Below are 27606 nucleotides of genomic sequence, written 5' to 3' on the forward strand. Positions count from 1 at the left end.
ACAATGAATCGTTATACCAATACCTTGTTCTTCCGCAGGGGTTCCTTGATAACCCTAGAATTTGTTTCTCATCTGCATCTTAAGGGAATTATATGCAGTTTGTATATTGATGATTTTTATATTCAAGGCCCTTCTTATGAGGAATGCAAACATAATTTAAAGTGCACAACCAATATTGTGCGTTCGCTAGGATTTGAAAATATCAGATAAGTCTAACTTAACTCCATCTCAAGAAATGGAGCACTTAGGTTTTGTATTTAGTTCCTTGGATATGTCAGTGACTTCAAGTGATAAAAAGATAGATCAGATTATTTGTATGATAGAGAACCTTCCTTCCTCCATCTCAGTTAGATTTTTTAGCTAAGATTATTGGCATGTTAGTCGCCTCCTTCCCTACTGTTGAGTATGGACCTTTATTTTATAGAAGTCTTGAGTTTCAAAATATTGAGGCTCTCGAACAAGTATCTAACTTTGATTGAATTCTTAAAGTTTTTGTTCAATTTTTTATTGAATTAGAATGGTGGAAGTCTGAAGGCGTCCACAGTAAGAAACGATTACATATAGATAACCCTTCTTTTGTGATGAGAACTGATGTTTCAGGTCATGGTTATGGAGCAATTATGAATGATGTTGCCACACAGGGTATGTGGACAGAGGAAGAGCAGATGGATCACATCAACATTCTAGAAATAAAAGCAGTGTATTTAGGATTTCAATCTTTGTGCAAAGATATTTCTTATTGTCACATTCGGGTAGAAGTAGATAATATACAGGGCTGCCAGATGATCGCGGTCCCGCGAAAATTCGCAGTTGAAAGCGGCTTCGCGGTTTCACGAATTTTCGAGGACAAAAAAAAAAAAAAAAGACAAACCAAAAATTAGCAAAAAAAAAAAAATTAAGAAAATAGCGATTTTTTTTTCTCCCGAAAATTAACTGGCGACATTATTATGGTTAGAAAGTAGCTCATTTACGATGAATGAGTAGAGATGTGTAGATAATATTAATATGGGGTAGTGAATGGTTACTTTTTGAGGATTGGTGGTGCCTTTGAAATTGACGTTGTTTAGTTTGTTTAATGTATTTCTTCTGCACAATAATCCCTCTATCTACTCTGCACTCTCTTGTTTAACGTATGTATTGCACAATAATCTTTACTAAATTGCTTTTATTGAAATGCTTGGGTGGGGATCCTGACCTCCTATAGTGGGCAGGGAGGTGCATGCTGTGTCTTCTATGCCCCCAACCTGTTTTCCAATTGTTTCCTGTCATTGTCTTGGAATGAGATTACTTGGTTTTGTCCTGGCCCTGGCCGGAGTTCCTTGGCTGGGAGGGAAACAGTCGAATGTATAGATATAGTTATAGTTTTGGGAGATGATATTTTTTTCATTGTAAATCATCTCTCTGTTATGCATTGTACTATGTTTAGTTTACATATTATATTATATGATTTGTAAACATTTGAGTGTATTCCTCTTAGTTGGGACCTGTGCTTGTGTCTGGAAGAGACTTTTAGGTGATCTCAAACTAAGTACTTTGACTGTGTGCTCTTGGAATGAATCTACATCTGTTCCCTATTTGAACAAATTCCCCTTTGTGTTTCACCTTTTCTTTTGTGATTTATTTGTAATTCTAGAACTTTTTATTTTCCCATTTTCTTCCTTTTTACTGGCGCTGATATGACCTTAATGTGTTCCAAGCGCCGTAAAACCCTTAAAAACATTTTTTTAAAAACATATTGAAATGCTAATTTATAAAGAGTAACATTTTTATGTACCTTACTTCAAAATTCAGTTTTCATAGTGATTTCTGAAATTCAGTCCGTGTCCAAGAGAGTTGGAGTTTGGTTGGAACGGATTTTTTCAAACCTGCCTGGCAGTCCTGAATATAACAGCTGCTTCATACATTATTAATTCAGAAAAGTGAGTGGAGCAGGCACTTATGTTGGTAACAACAAGATATGAAGTGAGTAGAAAAGTGTCAGAAGACAATAGAGAATAAAAATTTTCCGCGGCGGTGGTGGGGTTTGAACCTGCGACCTTATTGGTACGACAATTCCGCCTGGCAGGTGAGAGCGTGGCTCTACCGTGTGAGCTATCCACGAACACAAAAATATTCGTTTCAAACCCAAGTCATTTCTAGATCCCTCTCTCACCCACTTCTGGGACCGCCGATTCGTTCGCCCACCACCATCGCGAAGTATTTTGACCAGCAGTTAAGCTTAATAGCCAATATTCTCAACACAAACATATAACATAGAAACGATTGAGACATTGAGTATGCTCCGGTGTATGGGGTAAATTTTTAATTCAGAAAAGTGAGTGGAGCAGGCACTTATGTTGGTAACAACAAGATATGAAGTGAGTAGAAAAGTGCCAGAAGACAATAGAGAATAAAAATTTTCCGCGGCGGTGGTGGGGTTTGAACCTGCGACCTTATTGGTACGACAACTCCGCCTGGCAGGTGAGAGCGTGGCTCTACCGTGTGAGCTATCCACGAACACAAAAATATTCGTTTCAAACCCAAGTCATTTCTAGATCCCTCTCTCACCCACTTCTGGGACCGCCGATTCGTTCGCCCACCACCATCGCGAAGTATTTTGACCAGCAGTTAAGCTTAATAGCCAATATTCTCAACACAAACATATAACATAGAAACGATTGAGACATTGAGTATGCTCCGGTGTATGGGGTAAATTTTTAATTCAGAAAAGTGAGTGGAGCAGGCACTTATGTTGGTAACAACAAGATATGAAGTGAGTAGAAAAGTGCCAGAAGACAATAGAGAATAAAAATTTTCCGCGGCGGTGGTGGGGTTTGCACCTGCGACCTTATTGGTACGACAACTCCGCCTGGCAGGTGAGAGCGTGGCTCTACCGTGTGAGCTATCCACGAACACAAAAATATTCGTTTCAAACCCAAGTCATTTCTAGATCCCTCTCTCACCCACTTCTGGGACCGCCGATTCGTTCGCCCACCACCATCGCGAAGTATTTTGACCAGCAGTTAAGCTTAATAGCCAATATTCTCAACACAAACATATAACATAGAAACGATTGAGACATTGAGTATGCTCCGGTGTATGGGGTAAATTTTTAATTCAGAAAAGTGAGTGGAGCAGGCACTTATGTTGGTAACAACATGATATGAAGTGAGTAGAAAAGTGCCAGAAGACAATAGAGAATAAAAATTTTCCGCGGCGGTGGTGGGGTTTGAACCTGCGACCTTATTGGTACGACAACTCCGCCTGGCAGGTGAGAGCGTGGCTCTACCGTGTGAGCTATCCACGAACACAAAAATATTCGTTTCAAACCCAAGTCATTTCTAGATCCCTCTCTCACCCACTTCTGGGACCGCCGATTCGTTCGCCCACCACCATCGCGAAGTATTTTGACCAGCAGTTAAGCTTAATAGCCAATATTCTCAACACAAACATATAACATAGAAACGATTGAGACATTGAGTATGCTCCGGTGTATGGGTAAATTTTTAATTCAGAAAAGTGAGTGGAGCAGGCACTTATGTTGGTAACAACAAGATATGAAGTGAGTAGAAAAGTGCCAGAAGACAATAGAGAATAAAAATTTTCCGCGGCGGTGGTGGGGTTTGAACCTGCGACCTTATTGGTACGACAACTCCGCCTGGCAGGTGAGAGCGTGGCTCTACCGTGTGAGCTATCCACGAACACAAAAATATTCGTTTCAAACCCAAGTCATTTCTAGATCCCTCTCTCACCCACTTCTGGGACCGCCGATTCGTTCGCCCACCACCATCGCGCAGAAGTGGGTGAGAGAGGGATCTAGAAATGACTTGGGTTTGAAACGAATATTTTTGTGTTCGTGGATAGCTCACACGGTAGAGCCACGCTCTCACCTGCCAGGCGGAGTTGTCGTACCAATAAGGTCGCAGGTTCAAACCCCACCACCGCCGCGGAAAATTTTTATTCTCTATTGTCTTCTGGCACTTTTCTACTCACTTCATATCTTGTTGTTACCAACATAAGTGCCTGCTCCACTCACTTTTCTGAATTAAAAATTTACCCCATACACCGGAGCATACTCAATGTCTCAATCGTTTCTATGTTATATGTTTGTGTTGAGAATATTGGCTATTAAGCTTAACTGCTGGTCAAAATACTTCGCGATGGTGGTGGGCGAACGAATCGGCGGTCCCAGAAGTGGGTGAGAGAGGGATCTAGAAATGACTTGGGTTTGAAACGAATATTTTTGTGTTCGTGGATAGCTCACACGGTAGAGCCACGCTCTCACCTGCCAGGCGGAGTTGTCGTACCAATAAGGTCGCAGGTTCAAACCCCACCACCGCCGCGGAAAATTTTTATTCTCTATTGTCTTCTGGCACTTTTCTACTCACTTCATATCTTGTTGTTACCAACATAAGTGCCTGCTCCACTCACTTTTCTGAATTAAAAATTTACCCCATACACCGGAGCATACTCAATGTCTCAATCGTTTCTATGTTATATGTTTGTGTTGAGAATATTGGCTATTAAGCTTAACTGCTGGTCAAAATACTTCGCGATGGTGGTGGGCGAACGAATCGGCGGTCCCAGAAGTGGGTGAGAGAGGGATCTAGAAATGACTTGGGTTTGAAACGAATATTTTTGTGTTCGTGGATAGCTCACACGGTAGAGCCACGCTCTCACCTGCCAGGCGGAGTTGTCGTACCAATAAGGTCGCAGGTTCAAACCCCACCACCGCCGCGGAAAATTTTTATTCTCTATTGTCTTCTGGCACTTTTCTACTCACTTCATATCTTGTTGTTACCAACATAAGTGCCTGCTCCACTCACTTTTCTGAATTAAAAATTTACCCCATACACCGGAGCATACTCAATGTCTCAATCGTTTCTATGTTATATGTTTGTGTTGAGAATATTGGCTATTAAGCTTAACTGCTGGTCAAAATACTTCGCGATGGTGGTGGGCGAACGAATCGGCGGTCCCAGAAGTGGGTGAGAGAGGGATCTAGAAATGACTTGGGTTTGAAACGAATATTTTGTGTTCGTGGATAGCTCACACGGTAGAGCCACGCTCTCACCTGCCAGGCGGAGTTGTCGTACCAATAAGGTCGCAGGTTCAAACCCCACCACCGCCGCGGAAAATTTTTATTCTCTATTGTCTTCTGGCACTTTTCTACTCACTTCATAGCTTCATACATTAATAACATGGAGGGAATCCATTCAGTTAAATGCTATGACATCACACGAGAGTTAATTTTATGATGTAAAACTAGGGGAATATGAATTTCAGCATGTCATATTCCCGGAGTGGAAAATACCATCGCTGATGCTTATAGTAGGAAATTATCTATTCATACTGAGTGGTCGCTTAATCGAGCAGAGTTAAAAAATCTCTGTGATCATTTTGGAAATCCAGAAGTTGATCTTTTTGCATCTAGAACCAATTTTCTTATTCCCAAATATATGTCGTTATATCCTGACCCATCTGCCTGTGCCATTAATGCCTTTTATCATTTATGGGCTGGATTTGTGTATTTATTCCCACCATTCAATATGATCTCCCAGGCTCTAAAAAAGAGTAACAGGGCAAAGTGTCGCGAACGTTGGTGATAGTGCCAATTTGGCAAACTCAGACTTGGTTCCCCAAACTTATGACAATGCTGATAGCGCTTCCGGTTTATTTAAAAGCCTCAAAACACCTATTGACATTGGCATCAGACAGGGCAGCTGTGCACCCTTTGTATCCAAAGCTAAAGTTGATGGCTTGTCTTTTATCAGGGCAAAAGTCAGGAAACAAGGAGTTTCCAAGCACGCCTTAAAAATAATAATGAAAAGTTGGCGTCGCAACACCCGAAAACACTAATAATAGTTATTTACTGAAATTTATCCCGTTTTGTGATGTTGATGGATTAGACCCTATGAGTAAAAGTGTTCAGACTACTATAGCTTTTTTGACAATATTATTTCGACCTGGATTGGGATACAGTGCCCTCAATACAGAGAGGTCAGCAGTGTCAACATTGAACGAGACCGGTTCAGATCCGCTAGTGTGTAGATTCATGAAAGGTGTATTTCATTCTCGACCCAATCATGCTCATTACACTACTGTCTGGGACATATCTACTGTTAAATTATTTAAGATCACTTTCCCCTGCTCGTGATCTTAATCTTTTTATGTTAAACTTCTTATGCTATGTGCTCTTGTTACAGGACATAGGTGTCAATCATTTCATGCCATGACTATTGAATCATCTTGTTTGTCTATTTCTGAGAGTAAACCTGTATTCCATATTAGAAAATTGCTTAAACACCTCGCTTTCTAATCCTCAAACCATTATTACACTCCATGCATTTAATGAGGACAGACGAATTTGTGTTATGACATATCTATGAGCATACTTGAAACGGACTAGACCGCTTCGATCTTCTAACAAATTGTTTATTAGCGCCCTTAACCCTCACATAGGAGTCTACAAGGATACACTGTCACGTTGGATAAGAGTCAGGAGTGGATACTAACATATTTAAAGCACACAGCACACGATCAGCATCTTGCTCTTCAGCGACTAAGGGTGTAGATGTATGGCATGTACTTAATACAGGATGGAAAAGGGAGTCTACCTTTGCTCAATTCTCTAAAAAGCCTATTGAATCTCTATTGCAATCTTTTGCAAATTCAGTACTATCCTCAAAACCTGCCCTGCTTTGAAATCTCCAAGTGGCTCCTATCTGCATTAAAGTAGACAGAATAATTGGAAAATTATACGAGTCTTACCTTGGGAAGACGATGTATGATGATAATTATTCCGTCTCTTAATGCTGAAGGAGTCAATTGCCCTTCCCTCCCTTGCCCTTACTATAAATAATTATACTTCAATATTGAGTATTATTGTTGTTTTTTTTTGGGAAATTGTGCTATATATTACATGTGTGTGGTTATCTATCGCGGGATAAGTTCTTAGAATACTTGTTTTAGTTGTGTATTATCATTACTACACACTTGTTGTGGGCAGCTTTTTCGGAGTTAAATAGTGATCACGTGACGCAGCACTTCCTCCAATTGACTCCTTCAGCATTAAGAGACGGAATAATTATCATCATACATCGTCTTCCCAAGGTAAGACTCGTATAATTTTCCAATTATCAAATTTATCCAAGATAAAATAACTCTAAAAAACTACCAGATATCAGTGTTCTGGCACTAAACTGACTTTTCAAACACTTCATTTTATTAACGATGTTTATGAAGAGTTTGGAGTAGAAAAATTGTAATGCTACTAATTTTGTATAGAAGTAAATGAATAAGAAGTTATGATAAGTTGGTTTATATGTCTCATTATGTAAGTAGAACTAATACCAACTTGTAAATTGTCATCAAACAAAAGCATTTATTCTGTCCCTCCTGGAAAATGCCACCGTATCCACATATATACAGTGCATAATTATGACTTCACATGTAATCACATATTTTTTCAATAATTAAAATTTTTTAAAAATTTAATTGGATTATTGCTTGTTTTTAATTTCATTACAGGCTAACTGGAATGTGCTGTAGTAGTAGTAATAGAATAAAACAAAGATCAGAAAAAGTGTGTATGATTTTCACGTAGACTAAAACAATGTACTTATGAGGTATCGAGAACACGCTTTAAGGATTTTTATAATTTGGGATGCGAGTAGTCAGATACCGTTATCTACTTTGTAACGTATCAGGTTTGTCAATTTGGCGTTTTTAATGCTAAATTTAAAAAAAAAAATACAAAATCAAAAACAACTTTTTTTTCAAGTCACAAAATACATACCAGTTTTCACCCTTACCTGGCAGGATGAGGTGAAATTTTAATTAGGTTGTGACACTAACCTATAGTAGTGGGATTATAAAATTATGATTCACATTTCAAATTGTATATGTGCATTTTACCTGAAATAAGTGATGCTTAGAAAAGTTTGGCATTTTTCTGTGATATGTTTGGAATTTTTTGCCAAATTAATCTTGCAACCCTGGCAGTGAAAAACGTTTCATTCTCTCTCATTCCTCCAGTGTTCTCTACTTGTACCTTCTTGTGCTTCCACAAAATGTTCACATTCACCAAAACCTGAAAGCCAGGTAGACACAAAATACACCAGTAGTGAGAGACAATCAGGCATTCTGTTTCTGAAAGAGATGCACTGTTTTGACCCGATGAGTTATTGACATTGGTGTGACAAAAATGACCTTACTTGCTGTCTGCAGTCACCAGGAAAAAAATACGTGTGCCTGGGTCAATTCAACAAATGCTGAAATATTTTTTTTCATTCTACAATTTGACTTTCTCAGATAGCTGTAGGTCTTTGGGTGAGCAAATTTGAATTCTGAAACAATATTTCTTTTTCTTGTAAAATTGAAATGTTTTCACTTTTGTCTTCCACTAGTCGTCTTCTTTTTCTTTTCTTTTTTTTTTATTCCCTTTTTTCTTCTTTTTGCTTTTAAATATGTGGGGATTTTTGGTTGGAATCAGGGTTATTTTGGATTTTTTTTTTTTGTTTCAACATAATCAATAGTTGATGAAACTAAAAACAATACAGAATTTACAAGGGTCTTGGATGCATGGAAAAAAATACCAAATAAGTAATTGATCACAGCCTGTAATTTGAATGTGTTTGTGTGTCTGTGTATCCTGAAAATCATAAATGAGAACTGTAGTCTGGATCCTCCATTTAAGAGGCTAATACAACGACCACCAAAAAGAAGAAGGAAGAAGAAAACATTCTTGTAGTCTATCTCCTCTCTCTCTCTCTCTCTCTCTCTCTCTCTCTCTCTCTCTCTCTCTCTCTCTCTCTCTCTCTCTCTCTCTCTCTCTCTCTCTCTCTCTCTCTCTCTCTCTCTAAAAATATTGTCTCCTCTCGCTCTCTCTCTTTTTTTCCTTCTGAACAAGACCATGATTATATGTGTATAGTTTGCTTATTTCTTTCTTCCTTAAACAAATCTATCAATAGTGTTTAAATCAATGTATGAGTCTGTGATAGGCGATTTTATATATTTTTTAAAAACAATAATGTAATTCCAGTCGTTACAAGGCTTTGGAGACGATGATAGAAGAAACATTGAAGAAGAGTAATGAACTAAAGGAAGAGAAGATTCAGGCTTTGGAGAGTCGTCTGGAAGAGTCAAGGAAGAGGAACAGCCGTCAGCAGGAAGATTTGAGAGTGGCTAGAAGTGAGATGGAGGTATTAAAACAGAGGATGGAGGAGGACAGTAATGTAATGAAGGCCTCAAGTCAGTCTGCTGTTGGGGCATCTATTGTCAGGGAAAGGCAACAGAGGTGAGGAAGGCTTATGGTACCATTGAACAATTTCTGTGATTTTGTTAATTAGTATTTGTTTTGTTTACAATTTTGCATGTTTGAGAGAGTTTTTATCATGATTTTATGTACTTAAGATGCACACACACATGCTCGCACACACACACACACACACAGAGGAAGAGAGAGGGAGATAGACAGTTATTGTTTTAAACATTTAAAAAAAAAAAATTTTTTTTTCTCTAATTTTTTATTATAGGCTTGCAATGGCTGTCGATTCATCCAGTAGCCACAGTGGTAAAGAAGTTCAAGATCTGAAAGACAGGCGCATTGAACTGGAAAGACTGGTAGAGTTGTTTTACTTCTTCTGTAACCCGTTGTTTTGTCAATTATTTTGATATCTTAATATCTTTCAATTAATTTTATTAAAGTGTCAACATCCATCTATGTTCATATAATTCTTGACATAAATGCTCCATATATGTGAAGGCGTATATTTAACTCAACGTTTTTGCTCTACTTCAGAATGCGACGTTGTTAGCTGAAAACAAGAATTTAAGCATCAGTAATAAAGCCTTGACAAAGCAATGCAATGACATTGAAGCTCAGTTGACCCAGCTGTTGTCACAGAACTCTTCACTCCAGGGAAATAATTCCAGTCTTCAGGAGAGAGTTGCTAAACTACAGGTACTCTCTAGTATTCCTCAACCATTCTTTTTCATTTTTTGGATGAAAATTTACCGTTGGAATATAAAATAAACTTAATTATTATTATCAATTTATAGAAACTGTTAATGTTGTTTGCCTCTTTTGCTTAACCACTTGAGTTAAAATGTTGAATGGGGATTAAAATGGTGCAAAGCTTGGATAACATATTCAGTTTTTTATTTCGCTCCATCTCCAAAATTATCAATCAGAATGATTTAAGAGAAAGAGAGAAAGTAAAGTAAAATTTTAAGAATTGATGAATGGTATGGGCGAAATATATAAATTATGGGATGTTTTGTGTTCATGAAGTGTTGGCAAGCCATAAAAATCATTTCGTTTTCATAAAATTTGAAAAATTAATTTGACTTTAGAAAAGCTATCTCATGTTACCCGTTTGTGAGAATCTCGTCAAACAAACAGAAGTTACAACAGAATTTACAATAGTTGATTCTATTAAATTATCGGGCTGTGATTTCTTAGAGGAAATTTCCTCCTGACTTGCATCATGTTAATGGCTACTTCTGTAAGTTTGATTCAAACGACGAATGGAATAGTCATATCAGCCATTTTGTAAACTAGAAAGAGTTGCCAGTTGTTTTAAATGGTAAAAAAAAATGAAAAGAAAAATGAGCTAAGACAGAGGATAAATTCATCTGCATCACAGTCAGTCAAGTGGCTAAGGGGAATGTTGGCAGTGAAAATTGATTGTTAATATCCTTTCATCTGAGTTGCAGTGAGGTTGACCTTTCTGCAATAAAGCCATACCAATGCCTGCTCTTCAATTATTTACTTTCATATTTAAAAGATTTACTGCAACTTTTGGCCATTAGGTAGAGAACACGACTTTGCAGTCCCAATCTCTGTCAGCTGTCGCTCAGCAAGACGTGTTGAAGGAACACATCACTCGCCTGGAGTCGAACCATGAAAGCCTTGGACAGTCTCACGATAGTTTGAGGAACACACATCACTCACTGGTGTTAGACCATGAATCTCTGCAGCGTTTGCATGAACAACTGACGTCTGATTATGAGAAACTACTGATGGAGCATAGTTCACAAAAGTCATTGCAGAAGTCCCTGAAGACAGAATTCAAGGATTTACAAGAACAGCTGGATGTCTTACTTCGGGTTGGTATCTTTCATGTGATTTGAAAATTTAGAATAACATTTTTATTCATTATGAATTGGGAATATTTTGTTTGCTATCTTCAGATGCTTTTTTATGAATTAGAATAGTAGAATCTAGTCCTTTGTTAATATTTACCACAGTGTTTGGTGTTAAAGGAGCACATCAGTGTGGTGATGAATGTATTTACAAGTCTGAGGGTTGTTATATTAGAGAATTTTTTTTTTGTATTGGTTTGAGAGTATTTCCATTCTCCAGTGAGACAATAACAATTTCGGTTATCAGACTTATATAGACCCATATTAAGAATGTTATTAATGACAAAACCAAGGCAGGGTTGCCAGAATGATATTGGAAAGAACAATGCAACTATCTATGTGTTCTTAACCATTACAACTTTCTTATTGTATTTATTTTTAAATGAGGAAGGAAATGGATTAATTTGAGAGTCTCCTTATTTACAAAGTCATTTAGTTAATTTTGAGCCTTAAGTGAATATGTTTATAATGGATCTCAAATACCTTTGACAACAGAATGCAGTTTTTGTTGTTTTTAAAATATTTGATTTTCTGTCACTGTTTGTCTTGTAATTGTAACAAAATAAGTTGATTTCTTACATTGCACAACTTACAACTTTCAAATTCAATAACTGAAGACAAAAATCTGAGAACGTAATATCTTACTTCACTTCTATTTGGGGTTTTATTTTTATCTTAGAATAAAGATGATGTCAACAAATTACGTCGTGCTTTGGAGCAGGAAAAGGACCAATTAAAACGAGAGCTACAGGCCCTTGGCAACCTCAAGACAGATTACAGTCGACTAAAAGATGACCATGAACAGATGGGGAAAGCATATGACAAATTGAGTAAAGACTACAGTGATATCTTGGCTTCACACAAGCAGGTGCATATATTATTTTGTTTCGTTTCTTTATTATTTCTAATTAAAATTTGATTTACTATTCATGGGCAGACATTTAAAAGTAAACAAGAGATTTAAAAGAAGCAAAAGCAAGTTCCACCTTCCCCCCCCACACACACACACACACAAAAAGGCAATCTTGTTCTTTCACTCTTTCAAGGCTAAATACTGCTGCATTTTTATTTTTTAAAATAGAAAATGATAAATGTGTCAACCCTTTTGGATTTTATTGTCAAAACATTTTCCAGATAAAAACAGACTACAACAATTTACAACGAAGAGCTACGGAGCAAGAAGGAAACATCTCTGAAGCTAAGGAAAATTTGTCTACTGCAGATATGGAATTCCAAAAGCTTGAGAATAAAATTGATGTAAGTTTGTTGATAATGAAAACTATTTATTTTTATACAGCTTAGTCCATTTCTTTCACTTTTGAAGTCTTGTTAACGTTCTCAATCTTCCCAACACTTTCAATCATAGACCTGGCCGTCTTGCCTTCACTTAGAGAACAGTAAAAGTGATACAATTTGATGAAAACAGACAATTAGAGAGCAGGCACTAGTGTAAGATAAAAATCTGAAAAGTGTTTTTGAAACAGTGACAGACAAAAGAGAAAGAAAAATAGTCTTAGGTTCAATCTATTTGAGGCAGGTGGAATTTTGGGGGATTATTTTTTCTTGTATTTTTCTTTCTGCTTTAGCTCTGTTTTATAATACCTTTTCAGATAAAAAACAGAAAGACATTTCAACAAAGTAAAATTGTGTGCTCCTATAAAGGGTTAGTGACACCTCTATTCCAAAATAACATGCTGAAATTCTGAAATGTGTTGATCAATGTTTTTTTCTCCTCCCACCAGGCCATGTATCAAATCAACGAAAGACTAGAGAATGAAAATCAAGCTCTGCTCCTTCAAATTCAGCAACTATTAAACCAAAACCAGGACCTTCTTACCCAGGCTCTCAACAGTAAAGATCATTTTGCTGAAGAAGAAAAGGCTTATCTGTAAGTTTCAATCGTAATTTTAATTTTATGTTATGAATTGTGAAATAAATGTAATTTCATTGTGAGATAATTTATCAAAACTCGGGTGATTTTAAATTATTTACTTTACTATCCCATTAAAAAATGTCTATAAGGACAGATATTTTATTCAATAAAAAAAAAAGAAAATCACCATCATTGTATTTCCTTTTTATTTTTAGTGAAAAGTTATCAGAATTGCGAAGACAAAAGGAGAGACTAGAAGAGAAAATTATGGACCACTATAGGAACAGGATTTCTCCCAAAAAGTAAGCCGAATAGTCAAGTTAAAGTTGTCATTCATTTTTTAAAAAATTATCTCTGCATGGATATTGCATTATGAGAAGAATATAATATGTGTCAGTGCATGACATAATCAGTCAGAAGGTGAAAACTTTGGATTTACTTTTTTTTTTTCATTTTCTGAAAGAATATTCTCTCCAGAGCATTTTAATCTTCATTGGAAGTAAATTGGCTGATTTTTCATGAAGTTATGGTCAGATGTATGGGAAAGGTATCGAGCAACTTTTCTCAAATTTTATTCTTTTTCAATTAGACTAGTAATATAAAACTTTTAGAAGTGAAATTAAGCTTTGATATTTCCCCGAAGATGTAGAAAAAGGCATTGATTTAATCATTTATGACAAGAACTCATTTTTAATAAAAACATGGCAATATCTCAGTTCAAACCTTTTCACCATCAGACTGATTATGTTATTCCCTGTAACATATGTTGCTTTGTAAGAACTAGCCCAAGCATCCTTTTTTAAGTCATCAATCCTAAAGTTTCTTATCTTTGAAAGAAATTACTTTTTTTTTTAAGTTTCGATTTTTGCTATCACTAACAGGTGGAATAACCCAATGTGGTTAGTTACTCATAATCGTTTATATATCTGGTGGAGGGAAATAGCTCAGTGTGTTGAATTTTCAACTTATTATATAATTATACTGTCTTTTCTATAAAAGTTGGTGCATACAGTCTTTTTCTGTAAACACTACTGGAAACACTACTGTACTTTTTCATGAATGTTATTTGTAGTAGCCATGTACTTATCAAGGTCAGACCTTTGCGAGCTGCCATTACATTAATCTTGCACCATGATGATTAAGACAGTTCTTAATTGTTTTGACAGGGTGCCTCTTTTTTTTTTTTGCACCAAAACAAATCAAGCTTTATTTGCACAATAGAGATGAAGAAAAATGACATATCAACAAAAAGTTTTAAAATCTGCAACAGTTTTTTACACAATTCTTTTATTTTTCTTTTCTTTTAATATCAGCTATTCGCCTTTCGCAATATTACTTTGAGAAAATGTCCTGGCGAATATATTTCAGTGTGTAAAATGTTTTGTCTGGTAAATCTTGGTTACAAAAGGAATAATGACCCAATAAATACAAAAACTATGATTTCTGAAAACATTGTTCAGTTCTTTAATAATTAATGTGGGAAATCTCCTGATTCATAAGCTTTTGATTACCGACTAAGGCGTGAACATTTACCAAATGCGCTATATCCTCCATCCAATTTATCTTTGAACAGTTTGGATTTGGATTATAAGACAGCAGTGAGTAATTGTGAGTCATACTTCTTCTTCAAGTACCAAGTCTGTGCCAGACATCGGTGATCATGATAGGCCATTCATCTCTCTGATCAGATAACCTCAGAAAACTAATATTACTCTTCTCTTTCTTTGTCACCCAGCTGTTCAAACTATTCAAGTATGTTTTTCTTGGTCTACCATTACTCTTTTTACCTTCTATCTTTCCTGTGAGAGCAATTTATGTCGATTTAGGTGTCCTAAAAATTGCATTTGTCTTTTTCTTATTGTACGAATTAATAGCCTTTTAGTTTCAGCTTGCTCTAATACTTCTTCATTAGTTTTCTTCTCTGTCCATGAGATTCTTAACATCCTTCTAAGAAACCACATTTCTGCTGCCTCCAGTTTCTTTCTAATGTCTTCTGTAATTGTCCAGCTTTCGCAGCCATATAATAATACTGACCATACGTAGGCCTTCAAAAGCCTATGTTTTGTTGTCATTGAGATTACTTTTGACTCATTTTATTAAAACTATCTTTAGCTATTGCAATTCTTCGTTTTATTTCTGTGTTGCATCTGCCATCTGAAGTTATTATGTATCCAAGATATTTAAATGCCTGAACTTGTTTTATAGTTTTTCCATTGCTTATTAAGTTGCATATTGGATTTCTTTCTCTCCTTGATACAACCATGCATTCTGTCTTTTTTACATTTAAGCATAACCCCATACGTTCACTCTCTGTGACTATTTTATTGAGGAGTAGTTGTAAATTTTCTTTTGAGTCTGAAATTAGTGCTGTTTCATCTGCATATCTTATATTATTGATATTCTCACCATTGATCTTAATGCCTGGGCTATCTCCTAAAGTTCTAATAATTGTTTCGCTGTAGATATTGAAAAGGTCTGGTGACAAAACCCATCCTTGTCTAACACCTCGTTTAATTTGTATATATTTACTTAATCCTCCTTCAATCCTGACGGCTGCACTTTGTTTCCAATATAAGTTTCTAATAATTCTAAGATCTTTTCCGTCTATGTCTAGTCCTTCAAGGATATTAAATAGCTCACAATGTGAGTCATACTATAAAATTAATATTAAAAACCATGAATATAGTTATGACAGAATTAGGGAATCAAGAATGTGAATTGTCCTCAAAGATGAGATTGCATTTTAAAAAATGCAAGTGTTGTAGTTTTTAGCAAAGACGTCGAATACAGACCTCACAAACAAAAATACACTATTGCTGGTAATCACAACCAATTAGATGTAGAAAGTGGAAATGAAATTTTCAGTGTGGATTGACAAAAGATAATTGTTTTTCCACAGATGGAACAATTTAAAACAGCAACGTTTACAAATGATACTTGTAGATAGTGTTAAATGAAACAGTTGCTAAACTGGCAGCTCAAATATTTCGAACCAGGACAAACTTTCTTGACTCTGACTCAGTGCATGCTGCAGTTGAAATACAAAGTGTGATATTCTGTTGTTGAAAAATTAAGATGTCAGAGAATTGATTTTTGGACAAAGTCTATACATGGTAAATAAAAAACACCAGCGGTTCTTGTTGTCGAGTTTCTGAAGGGCTCCCGGCCTGCCGAATGCTGCACTTCAGAAATCTCATAATGATGTTCTTTATCTTAGTTAAAACTTTTGGAAAAAAAACAAATAAAAGCTTGGTCTGTGGAAAATACAATATGCATCATCACTGTCATTATTAACATCAATGGAGAGAGAAATAATATGAGTAATTGTGACTCATATTAAAGGAGACAACACAAGAATCACATTTACTCACTTTATTTTTCTCTCCATCTTATTGGATCATTAAGGCACCTTTGCTTTTGTATATATTTACTTAATCCTCCTTCAATCCTGACGGCTGCACTTTGTTTCCAATATAAGTTTCTAATAATTCTAAGATCTTTTCCGTCTTTTTTATATATCATCATCACTACCACCACAGTCACCATCATCATCACCATACCATCATATCTTCACCGCCAATACTATCATCATCGTCATCATCATGGTTACCACCCCCACTGCTGACACCATCGTTATCATTCGTCGTTTAGACATAGTTTTGCTCAATTTCTTATAAAAATACATTGCGATTCAATCCTTTAGTATAAAACAATGGTAGGAACATTCCATTGTTTACATTATTTGTGATTATTATATCAGAATAGCCCTAGTATTTTTTTGTTTGGTAATAAGAACAGTCATCAAAGTGTATATTCTTTATTGCAATCAATGTAATCATCTCCTTGCTGTCAGTGCAACTGCCACGTTGGACATCAAATTTTGCTAGCTATAAACATTCATGTATATTTCTTTTGTTTGAATCCTTGCAATCTTGTTAGTATAATGACTTATTCCATCAAAGAATGGTTAGCAATGATCACTAAACATTTAATAAAGATTTTGCTTACCTTATTGTACTGGGTAGGCTACTTGAAGAAAAATTGCAAAAAACACAAATATGATTCAGGATCTCAACAAGTGGTGGATACACAGTTAGGCTGACCGAAAAGCTATAGTCTGGTCATTGTCGTAAAGAGAATCTTTTGTTTCCCACTAATTCCAGGCTTATAACCCTTAGATTTAGTGTCAGGGGAACACAGGATGGAGTTTTCTTTACAACGAACTAAAAATATTTTTAAAAATTTTCCCAAAACTGGCACACAACATCAATGATATGCTGAAATGCTTCATGAATTCAGTGTTTTTAATCTTCTTGTAGAGCATGTTGACCATCTATTTCTTTTCATTAAATAAAGGAAGGGACTTGGTGCTCTCATTGCCAGGAAAGCCAAAGGAATTATATCCAGGGTAAGTGGATTAGTTTGAGTGTCAATGGATAATGTTCAATATGAAGTCAGACTTTACTAGCAGACAATGAATTGGCATAATATCATTATAATCTTTCAAGACAATATTGTTTTAGACGTTCTTTATGGTCGGATGGTAATCTTATACATAGACTTAAATCTGACTTTATTCAGTAATCTGATACATAGACTTAAAATCTGACTTTATTCAGTAATCTTATACATAGTATAGACTTAAACCTGACTTTATTCAGTAATCTTAAACATATACTTGAACCTGACTTTATTCAGTAATCTTATACATTTGTTTCAACCTGACTTTATTCAGTAATCTTATACAAATACTTAAACCTGACTTTATTCAGTAATCTTATATATAGACTTAAATATGACTTTATTCAGTAATCTTATACATAGTATAGACTTCAACCTGACTTTATTCAGTAATCTTATACTTATACTTAAATCTGACTTTATTCAGTAATCTTATACAAAGTCTTAAAAGTTTTAATGACAAAAACAACTGGATAATCTGCATGGCTTGTCAATCTGATCAGGTGGACTAGACTGTATTTGCATTTAATGATTTGATAATCTAAGTAAGACATGAAAATAGAAACTAAAATGAATTATTAACCGTTATATTGATTGTGACTCGATGATATAACAGGCTCCAAGGCGCAGCAAGAGTCGCAATAACTTGAATGAGGGCCAAGACAATTCATCTCAAGGATCTGTGGAACTCTCTGGTGACTTAGCTCGAAAACAAGGTAAGGAGCATTACATTGTACTTTGTGTATGGTTTAGATTTTGCGTTTTATTCATTTATTTTTCATAAAAGAAATGATATGAATATAGGTTTCATTCATTGGCATTAATAAATGTTATACAATAAGAAATTTGGATGAGATTTTATTTACTATCCATTACGGTCTTATGTGCCACCCGGCTTGAAGTGGGTATGGAGCAGGTAACATTATCCTATCTAATCTTGAACGTCACAGCTTCATCACTGATCATGACAGTGGGAAGTGTGTGTGTGTGTGTGTGTGTGTGTGTGTGTGTGTGTGTGTGTGTGAGAGAGAGAGAGTGTGTATGTGTGTTTGTTTTTGTGTGTGTGGTGTAGACTGGCAGATGTAATAGCCCTTCATTTCGACTATGAAAATAATAAAGATTATAAACCATCTATTATTGTTCTCCGAGCACAGTCTGATAATAAATATCCTCCATTTTTTTGGAACCTTTTTTGCATTTTTTAAAGGGTTTTTTTCTGTTTGTCTATGTTAAATTAAAAAAAAAAAAGAAGCTTTCTATAATGCTTCCGTATGTTAGCTCATTTGTTTCACCATTAACTTTCAATTTAGAGATGGTTATTAAATGGTAACCATGATACGGTTTTGGGCGGGACTGAAAATTTTTGATTTTGGGTTTATTCTATGAAACAATAATTGCATTTTTGGGAGTTTCGTTTTTCATCTAACATTTGAAATTAAGAGCCCAACTGTATTTTGGTTTGTAAGATAATTTTTGAGTTTAAGTTTGAACGTTTTCTTTATAGTTTTTTTAAAGATTAATTTTACGTATTTTAAATGTTGCTAATAATGAAAATTGGCTTTAATGCTAATTTGTATTGAAATAGCAGTTTTATTGTCTTGTGGTATACAGTTATTGTCATTGAAATACACTATTTTGATTTATTCAAAGTAAAGTTGTTTCGTGGTAAGTTTGCACAACACATTCCTGTATGTCAAAGAATTAAGATTTGAATGGAATGGTAATCCAGTCAAAACCAGAACCGTTTTTATTATATACTCACCCTTACCCATGATATCACAAATGAGAAGGAAAAAAAGTAATCTGTTCAGTCATATCTCTATTGATATAACAGGAGAAAAAATAGTTTTCTTATCAATATTATAATATTAAGAGTTTAATGGTTTAAGTCCTCAGTCAACTAACAAAATGATATATTACTATTACATAGCGGCCAACTGTCCCGATTTGGCAAATTGGAGAAAAAGAAAAAAAGATTTTTAAAAATATTGGACTGTTTATATGTGGCATATCACAGGAAATAAGGAACAGACAACTTGAGAAAATATCTCTTAATCTAAAAAAATTATTATTATTTTTGAATTTTAAAAAATAAATAAATAAATAAAATAAAATAAAATTATTGAGCTCTTATATAGCGCAATATCTACTAAATGTGTTCAAAGTGATTTTCAAAGGGTCCCTGACCAACAGCAACATGTAACATATAGAACAAGACATAATGCCTGTTAGGCGATATTACAATTTTTACACCTGAGTACAGTGAGAGAATGTGAGTAAGTGAGGCTCAAAACCTGGACCTTCCGATCCGAAATGAGTGTCTTAGCACACAATCTAAGAGTCAAACTATTTGCCATTTTGGGCGATGACGGTAGTGCACGTTAGGGTGTCCCGTTTTAGCTTTTTGTAAATTTGGCCACTATGCAGTGATGCCAAAACTCCGGTCTGGAGCAAAAAATTCCGGGCTCCGGGCAACTTCCGTCAAATTCCGGTGAGGTCAATTTGTTCCAAGGATACCCCCCCCCCTCCAACCACAACAACATCATCAATGCCACGAGTATTACAACCATCATCACTACCACTACTACTGCAACCACCACCACATCATCATTACTGCCACTACTACTACAACCACCACCACCACATCATCATCAGTACCACAACTGCAACCACCACCACCACATCATCATCATCACTACCACTACCACAACTACCATCACCATTACAATCACCACCACCACATCATCATCACTACCACTACTACTACAACCACCATCACCACATCATCACCACTACTACTACACCACCACCGCCACATCATCATCACTACCACTACTACCACCACCACATCATCACCACTACCACTACTACTACACCCACCAGCATCACATCATCACTACCACTACTACTACAACCACAACTACCACATTATCATCACGACCTCTACTACTACAACCATCACTACATCATCATCACTACCACTACTACTACAACCACCACCACCACTACATCGTCATTACCACTAATACTACCACCACCACCACATCATCATCACTGCAACTACCACTACTACTGCAACCACCACCACCACATCATCATCACTGCAACTACCACTACTACTACAACCACCACCACCACATCATCATTACCACTACTACTACAACCACCACCACCACATCATCATCACTACCACTAATACTACTACAACCACCACCACATCATCATCACTACCACTACTACATCACCACATCATCATCACTACCACTACTACAACAACCACCACCACCACCACTACATCGTCATTACCTCTACTACTACAGCCACCACCATCACATCATTACTCCCACTACTACTACAACCACCACCACTACCACATCATCACTACCACTACTACTGCAACCACCACCACCACATCATCATCACTGCAACTACCTTTACTACTACAACCACCACCACCACATCATCACTATCACTACTACTACAATACCACCACCACCACATCATCATCACTACCACTAATGCTACTATGGACAATAAAGATCTATTATTGTTATTATCATTATTACTACAACCACCACCACCACATCATCATCACTACTTCTACTACTACAACCACCAGTACAACATCATCATCACTACCATTTGTACTACAACCACCATCACCACCACATCATCATCACTCCACCACTACTACAGCCACCACCACATCATCATCACTACCATCACTACTACAACCACCATCACCACCACATCATCATCACTACCACCACTACTACAACCACCACCTCATCTTCATCACTACCACTACTACTACAAGCACCACCACCACCTCATCTTCATCACTACCACTACTACTACAACCACCACCACCACATCATCATCACTACCACTGCTACTACAACCACCACCATCACATCATCACTACCACTACTACTATAACCACCACAACCACATCGTCATCACTACTACTACTACTACTACTACTACTACTACTACTACTACTACTACTACTACTACTACTACTACTACTACTACTACTACTACTACTACTACTATTACTATACTACTACTATACTACTACTACTACTACTACTACTACTACTACTACTACTACTACTACTACTACTACTACTACTACACTACACTCATCTACACTCACTACTACTACTACTACTACTATCTACTACTACTACTACTACTTACTACTACTACTACTACTACTCTACTACTACTACTACTACTACATACACTACTACTACATCTACTACACACTACACTACACACATACATACATCTCACAACCTACACTACAATAACAACCATCTCTACCACTACAACCACCACCACATCATCATTACCACTACTACTACTACTACTACTACAACCACCACCACATCATCACTAAAGTGAGTGGAGCAGGCACTTATGTTGGTAACAACAAGATATGAAGTGAGTAGAAAAGTGCCAGAAGACAATAGAGAATAAAAAATTTTTCGCGGCGGTGGTGGGGTTTGAACCTGCGACCTTATTGGTACGACAACTCCGCCTGGCAGGTGAGAGCGTGGCTCTACCGTGTGAGCTATCCACAAACACAAAAATGTTCGTTTCAAACCCAAGTCATTTCTAGATCCCTCTCTCACCCACTTCTTGAGACCGCCGATTCGTTCGCACACCACCATCGCGAAGTAATTTTGACCAGCAGTTAAGCTTAACAGCCAATATTCTCAACACAAACATATAACAAAGAAACGATTGAGACTTTGAGTATGCTCCGGTGTATGGGGTGAATTTTTAATTCAGAAAAGTGAGTGGAGCAGGCACTTATGTTGATAACAACAAGATATGAAGTGAGTAGAAAAGTGCCAGATGACAATAGATGACCCCATACACCGGAGCATACTCAATGTCTCAATCGTTTCTATGTTATATGTTTGTGTTGAGAATATTGGCTATTAAGCTTAACTGCTGGTCAAAATTACTTCGCGATGGTGGTGTGCGAACGAATTGGCGGTCTCAAGAAGTGGGTGAGAGAGGGATCTAGAAATGACTTGGGTTTGAAACGAACATTTTTGTGTTCGTGGATAGCTCACACGGTAGAGCCACGCTCTCACCTGCCAGGCGGAGTTGTCGTACCAATAAGGTCGCAGGTTCAAACCCCACCACCGCCGCGAAAATTTTTTTATTCTCTATTGTCTTCTGGCACTTTTCTACTCACTTCATATCTTGTTGTTCACATCATCACTACCACTACTACTACAACCACCACTACCACATCATCATCACTACCATTTGTACTACAACCACCATCACCACCACATCATCACTACCACCACTACTACAACCACCACCACATCATTATCATCACGACCACAACTACTACAACCACTGTACCACCACCACATCATCATCACTACCACTACTACTTCAACCACCACCACCGCCACCACCATATCATCATCACTACCACTAACAACAACCATTATCACATCTTCATCATCACTACCATTATTACTACAACCACATCATCCTCCTACCACCAGTACTACAATGTCTACCATTAGGTTTTGGAGCTTTACTTCATTTGAAATAAGGAAACTTTGGGATTGTATTTGGCAATGTGTTTATGTATCATAATATAATTCTAATCAATTATCTATTTAGAACAATACAATATGTAAACACAATACCATTCCAATCCCTTTGTCTTGTGTACGGAAATTCCTCTTTCGGCATTGAAATTCCTACGAGTGGTGTCTGAAACTCCTGTGAGCCAAATTTAAAGTTGGCGTCTCTGTTTTTATCACACCAAGATATTTCATTGTGCACGGTAAAAGCATTTCTCTCTCAACCCCCGTAAAATAATATCGATTGGAATTACATATGATAATCAATGGATTGTTGCGCATTCTATGGATCCACAAATGCTGTGAGATTTACCGATCTACAGAACACACAATAATTGATGAATTGGTGTGCATTCTGTCGATCCATTATACACGGCTAACATTTTTACCTTAGAGGCAGGGATTGGTTTTACTCCTTTCTAAAATCTTTTCTAATCGTTTTTACCAAAAGAAGAGTACCAGTGGTGTGACTTCACGTTCATAGAAGCCCCAAGTCTCACTGCTATGACTGCTTTCTTGATGAACATGGTATTCCCTGCTGTTATGATCAGAAAAACAATATAGATAAAAAGATGATTTGAAATATGTTTCAGCCTTGATATTAAACAGTTAACATAGATTTTAAGGAAAAGTGATTAGAGCAGTTTGTAGCTGAAACATCTGCATATCGAAAATTGAATCATTTGAAGTATTTTATTGTTATTTTTCAAAGTAAGATTTAAGTTCTTTCATGGTAAGTCGGCACAATTAATGATACTCTCCCACTTCCTTATAAATGTTGAGTTGGATAAGACACTGATAAAAAATAAAAGTGGCAAGCAATTATTTTATGAGTTACGCACTGTTATTTATATTCACTTTGGTGATCAATAATAATGAATTCATGGTAAACCTCTTTTCTTTCACTATCTTTCAAGTGTTGAGTGTGAGGTTGATATGAATGTATTAAACAAATGTAAAGATGGAATTTTAATTCAATATAATTAAATCCATCCATGATTCATTATTTCACCTCTTGATAATCAGTTTCCTTGTGCTTTCCTGGGGAAAAAAAAAAGAAGAGAAATTTAGGAATCTAAATCTTGAACACTTATCTTTGAAATTACAATAATACAAATGGTCCTCCATTCCTCGAAATTTAAAAGTCATCTATATCTAAAGACAACATAGGAAATGTCCTTATTAATTTAAGATGATTGTGTTATGGTAGTCAAGTGTATCTGATTGTGAAATGATTTGCAGAAGGAAAAAAAGTCATATGGTTTTGACACTTCTGTAATTTGTGGTGTTTTTTTTTTTACAAAACCTGACTAAGTTATGGAGGTGGGCAGCAGTTGGGAGTGAACCAGGGACATGGAAGTGTTAACAAATGGGAAGTAAACCTGGGACTATGGGAGATGGATACCAGTACAGAGTGAACCCAAAAGGGTAGGGTAAGGTGGGGGGAATTCTACACCCAACTTTTTAAGTTTATTGTCATAAAGTTTCTATTGATGATATGGTCACACAAACAGAATACAAATTTGGGGTAATTCCACACCCATCACGACAAACATGCAAAAACGAAATTGAAACAATCAGGAACAGTAATTAACATCTGAAATTAACACAACAATAATTGTGGACTATGACATGAGACCAATAGGCCAAGGCGGGGGTCCTGATAGCTCAGTTGGTAGAGCACTCGCTTCACAATCAAAGGGATAGAGATCGATCCCAGGTTTTGAGTTAAGCAATAAGTATATGCTCCCATTCTGCTGTATCGTTTTTTGACGTGGTCATGGACTGTTCCCCAGTTAAGTTTGTATAATTTGGCAGCACATTTTAGCCCATCCCTCCAGGTAACGAGATCGACCTGTCACCATATCTGCATGATCAGACGATACTGTCTTTTCTTGTAGTTCATCACCATGATTAGCCAATCTCAATAGAAAAAGGAGAAAAACATGAACAGAAATCCCTTCTAAATTCAGCTCTAAAGCATGGGCATACATAAGTAACATCATGTAGGCCCACAAGAAGGCTTATTATTCAAACAGTATTAATAGGCTACACATTTTCAAGTCTTTTGAATGATGTGCTTTTTTCTAAGAAAAACAATAGTAAACTATGTTGGGGCAATTCCACACCTGCTTTGTGTGGAATTGCCCCAATACAAACAAAACATAGATAATGATATAACTATTTCCTTGACATGATAGCTGGGGCCTCTATTAGTAAAATAAAACCATTGTCATAGGATATTGATTAAATATTTTCACAAAAAGAGACACGAAAAATTTGAAACCCGTTGGGTGTGGAATATCCCTGACCGTTATGAATCTAAAATATGCATAGCATCTTACATAAGGCACCTGGAACAGGTTTTGGGGAAAATGTTACCTATCCGATGAACGATTCAGCATTTCTCGCTTCAGCTTCAAAATTTGAAGAACATTTAACAACATTTTGCCATATATTTGAAAACCATGAGTGTTGCACTTACCTTCAACGGGCTTGTAAACACTTGTAAAATTGTCAGAATTCAACAGTTGTAAAAGTGGCTGCTTCTTTGTGTACAAACAGGAAATAGAAATCAAAGGTAGTTAAAACTTTGAACAGTTTCCAATTGCTATTTTTTTCATTCTTTCTGCGAAGAATTAGATAAAATGAATGTGGGTGTGGAATTCCCCCACCTTACCCTACTTCATTTTTCCGAAACCTACCAAAACCTTCCAAAGTATTTCGTAAAATAGTAACACCAATAATTTGGGTCCATAATTCTGTGGTAAACTTTGACCATAAGTGCATGAGAGAGATTGAGCAGTTGAAACATATTCTTGTTTATCTTTAGAGAATTAAATTGGATTGTTTTTAAGTATGTTCTGAGTTATTGGCGTAATGACTCAATCAAGGCTACTTGACAGAGCCTTTTTTTGTGATCACCAGTTTTTCTTTTAGATTGCTTTTCTACCTTTTATCCTATTAATAACTAATGTCACATGAAAATGCACACACTCATATAATGTTAACATATTCTTCCTGTCAATTGACTCTGGGACCAGATGGATTAGAATCAACAAGTAAGTTCTTCAATCGTCATATTTGTACATTATTGTCCTCATATCATATGTTGATTTCATCAATATCGCCATTAAAATTTCAATTGAATAGATAAACCATACAACCCAAAATATTATTATTCTGTGAAATCCTATTTTACTAAATTCCGTGCATCATTCTAATATCTTCATATCAGCTGTATTAAATACACTTATATCTACTTTCGATTGCCTCAGCAATGCTACATGTCTTAACTCTTGCTCAGTTTTAGCCTTACATTTTCCATGCTTCTTATATTTTGTAAGTTTGTTGAATTTTCTCAGCTATTACTTTGCTGCAAACGACTTTCAGATAAATAATAGGGTTTATAAAACATTTAAGAATTAATGATAAGTTCAGAGCACTGGGCTGCTTTACTCATCTTGACAAGCAAGTGTGTTACTATCTCCTTTCAACAAAGCAAGTTCTTTTAAATATACAATATTAGCTGTTGTCATGATTTTGACTTAGGAATCATATGTTCACTATTACACTTACTGTGCAAACTCTTTTTAAGGTCACGAGCTTATGTCATTGACCTCCTTCACATCTTGTACCCATCCAGGTCATATCGTTCTCACAGTTTTCTTAAAAATTATCTCCATTTTATATTGGTTTATTTTACAATTATGTTTATTTAGTTCCATTTGTTTGCCTATCTAAAAAAACCCATTGAAATGATTATGATTTAATTCATAAAATACAACAATTAGCAAGCATTACTTTCTTTTCTGGACATGAATGATGGCTCTGTAGCAATCCGACGAAAGAGCAGTGGTGATACTTTAGCCTGTGCAGCAAACAGTCCAAAACTGGCCAATCAGAATCGGTCTTTGGCAAAATCATACACTGCCCTCCACTCACCTGTATTTGAAAACGAAGTTTCACAAATGAGAGGTATTCTGCCCACCGGCTTTACAAAGGCTTTTTTAAAAGGCCGTTTTAAAAACTTTTTCTCTCCTTGTCCAATTTTTTAATTTCTCAGACACAGCTTTTTGTGTGTGTTTGCGTGATATGTGTGGTAGCCCTGGCACTTCTTTCATTCATCTCTTATATCAGCATGATATACGACGCTTTTGCTTTTATTCATCTAGTTAGATCATTCTCTTTCTTTATTATGTACTCTCTGTATATAAATAAGTTAAATTAAAGCTGAATCAATTAAACAGTAAGTTCATGAAATGATATGGAGAAGAAAGAGTGAAAAGCAAGATATAATTTATTTACTAACAGTACTTTTTGATGGGCCACTTAAAGTTTTATAATGTTGATGTTTATTTTTTAATTGTCTTCAATTTTACTTGAAGAGAGCCAGACATAGTTCTCCTGTTTGGACAGGTTGATTAATTTTTTTGTTTTTGAATGAGTGCATGTCATTAACCCAAATTCTTAAATGTTTCAAAACCATATTGTATTCTCACGCACATTCCACTACAAAAG

At 36.1% G+C, this 27606-nt stretch overlaps 1 protein-coding gene across 9 annotated transcripts in view; it reads left to right on the top strand.

Annotated features, from left to right (window-relative positions):
• Positions 1-27606, top strand: part of LOC144979489 (uncharacterized) — a 215093-nt gene that overhangs the window by 157055 nt on the left and 30432 nt on the right. For 5 of the 9 annotated variants that reach the window (XM_078926198.1, XM_078926172.1, XM_078926181.1 and 2 more), the window contains 12 exons: positions 9023-9277; positions 9516-9603; positions 9782-9943; positions 10795-11091; positions 11807-11995; positions 12262-12384; positions 12870-13015; positions 13216-13302; positions 17357-17408; positions 18078-18177; positions 26130-26147; positions 26923-27063. In XM_078926198.1, the coding sequence (XP_078782324.1) occupies positions 9023-9277; positions 9516-9603; positions 9782-9943; positions 10795-11091; positions 11807-11995; positions 12262-12384; positions 12870-13015; positions 13216-13302; positions 17357-17408; positions 18078-18177; positions 26130-26147; positions 26923-27063 (1658 nt within the window). Of the gene's footprint in view, positions 1-9022; positions 9278-9515; positions 9604-9781; positions 9944-10794; positions 11092-11806; positions 11996-12261; positions 12385-12869; positions 13016-13215; positions 13303-17356; positions 17409-18077; positions 18178-26129; positions 26148-26683; positions 26732-26922; positions 27064-27606 lie in introns of all 9 variants that reach the window. The other 4 variants (XM_078926218.1, XM_078926226.1, XM_078926213.1 and 1 more) reach the window with 4 other exon arrangements.

This window comes from Berghia stephanieae, chromosome 1 (genome assembly GCF_034508935.2).
Source record: "Berghia stephanieae isolate SIO BIC M18660-M18661 chromosome 1, UCSD_Bste_1.3, whole genome shotgun sequence".
Taxonomy (NCBI): Eukaryota; Metazoa; Mollusca; class Gastropoda; order Nudibranchia; family Aeolidiidae; genus Berghia; species Berghia stephanieae.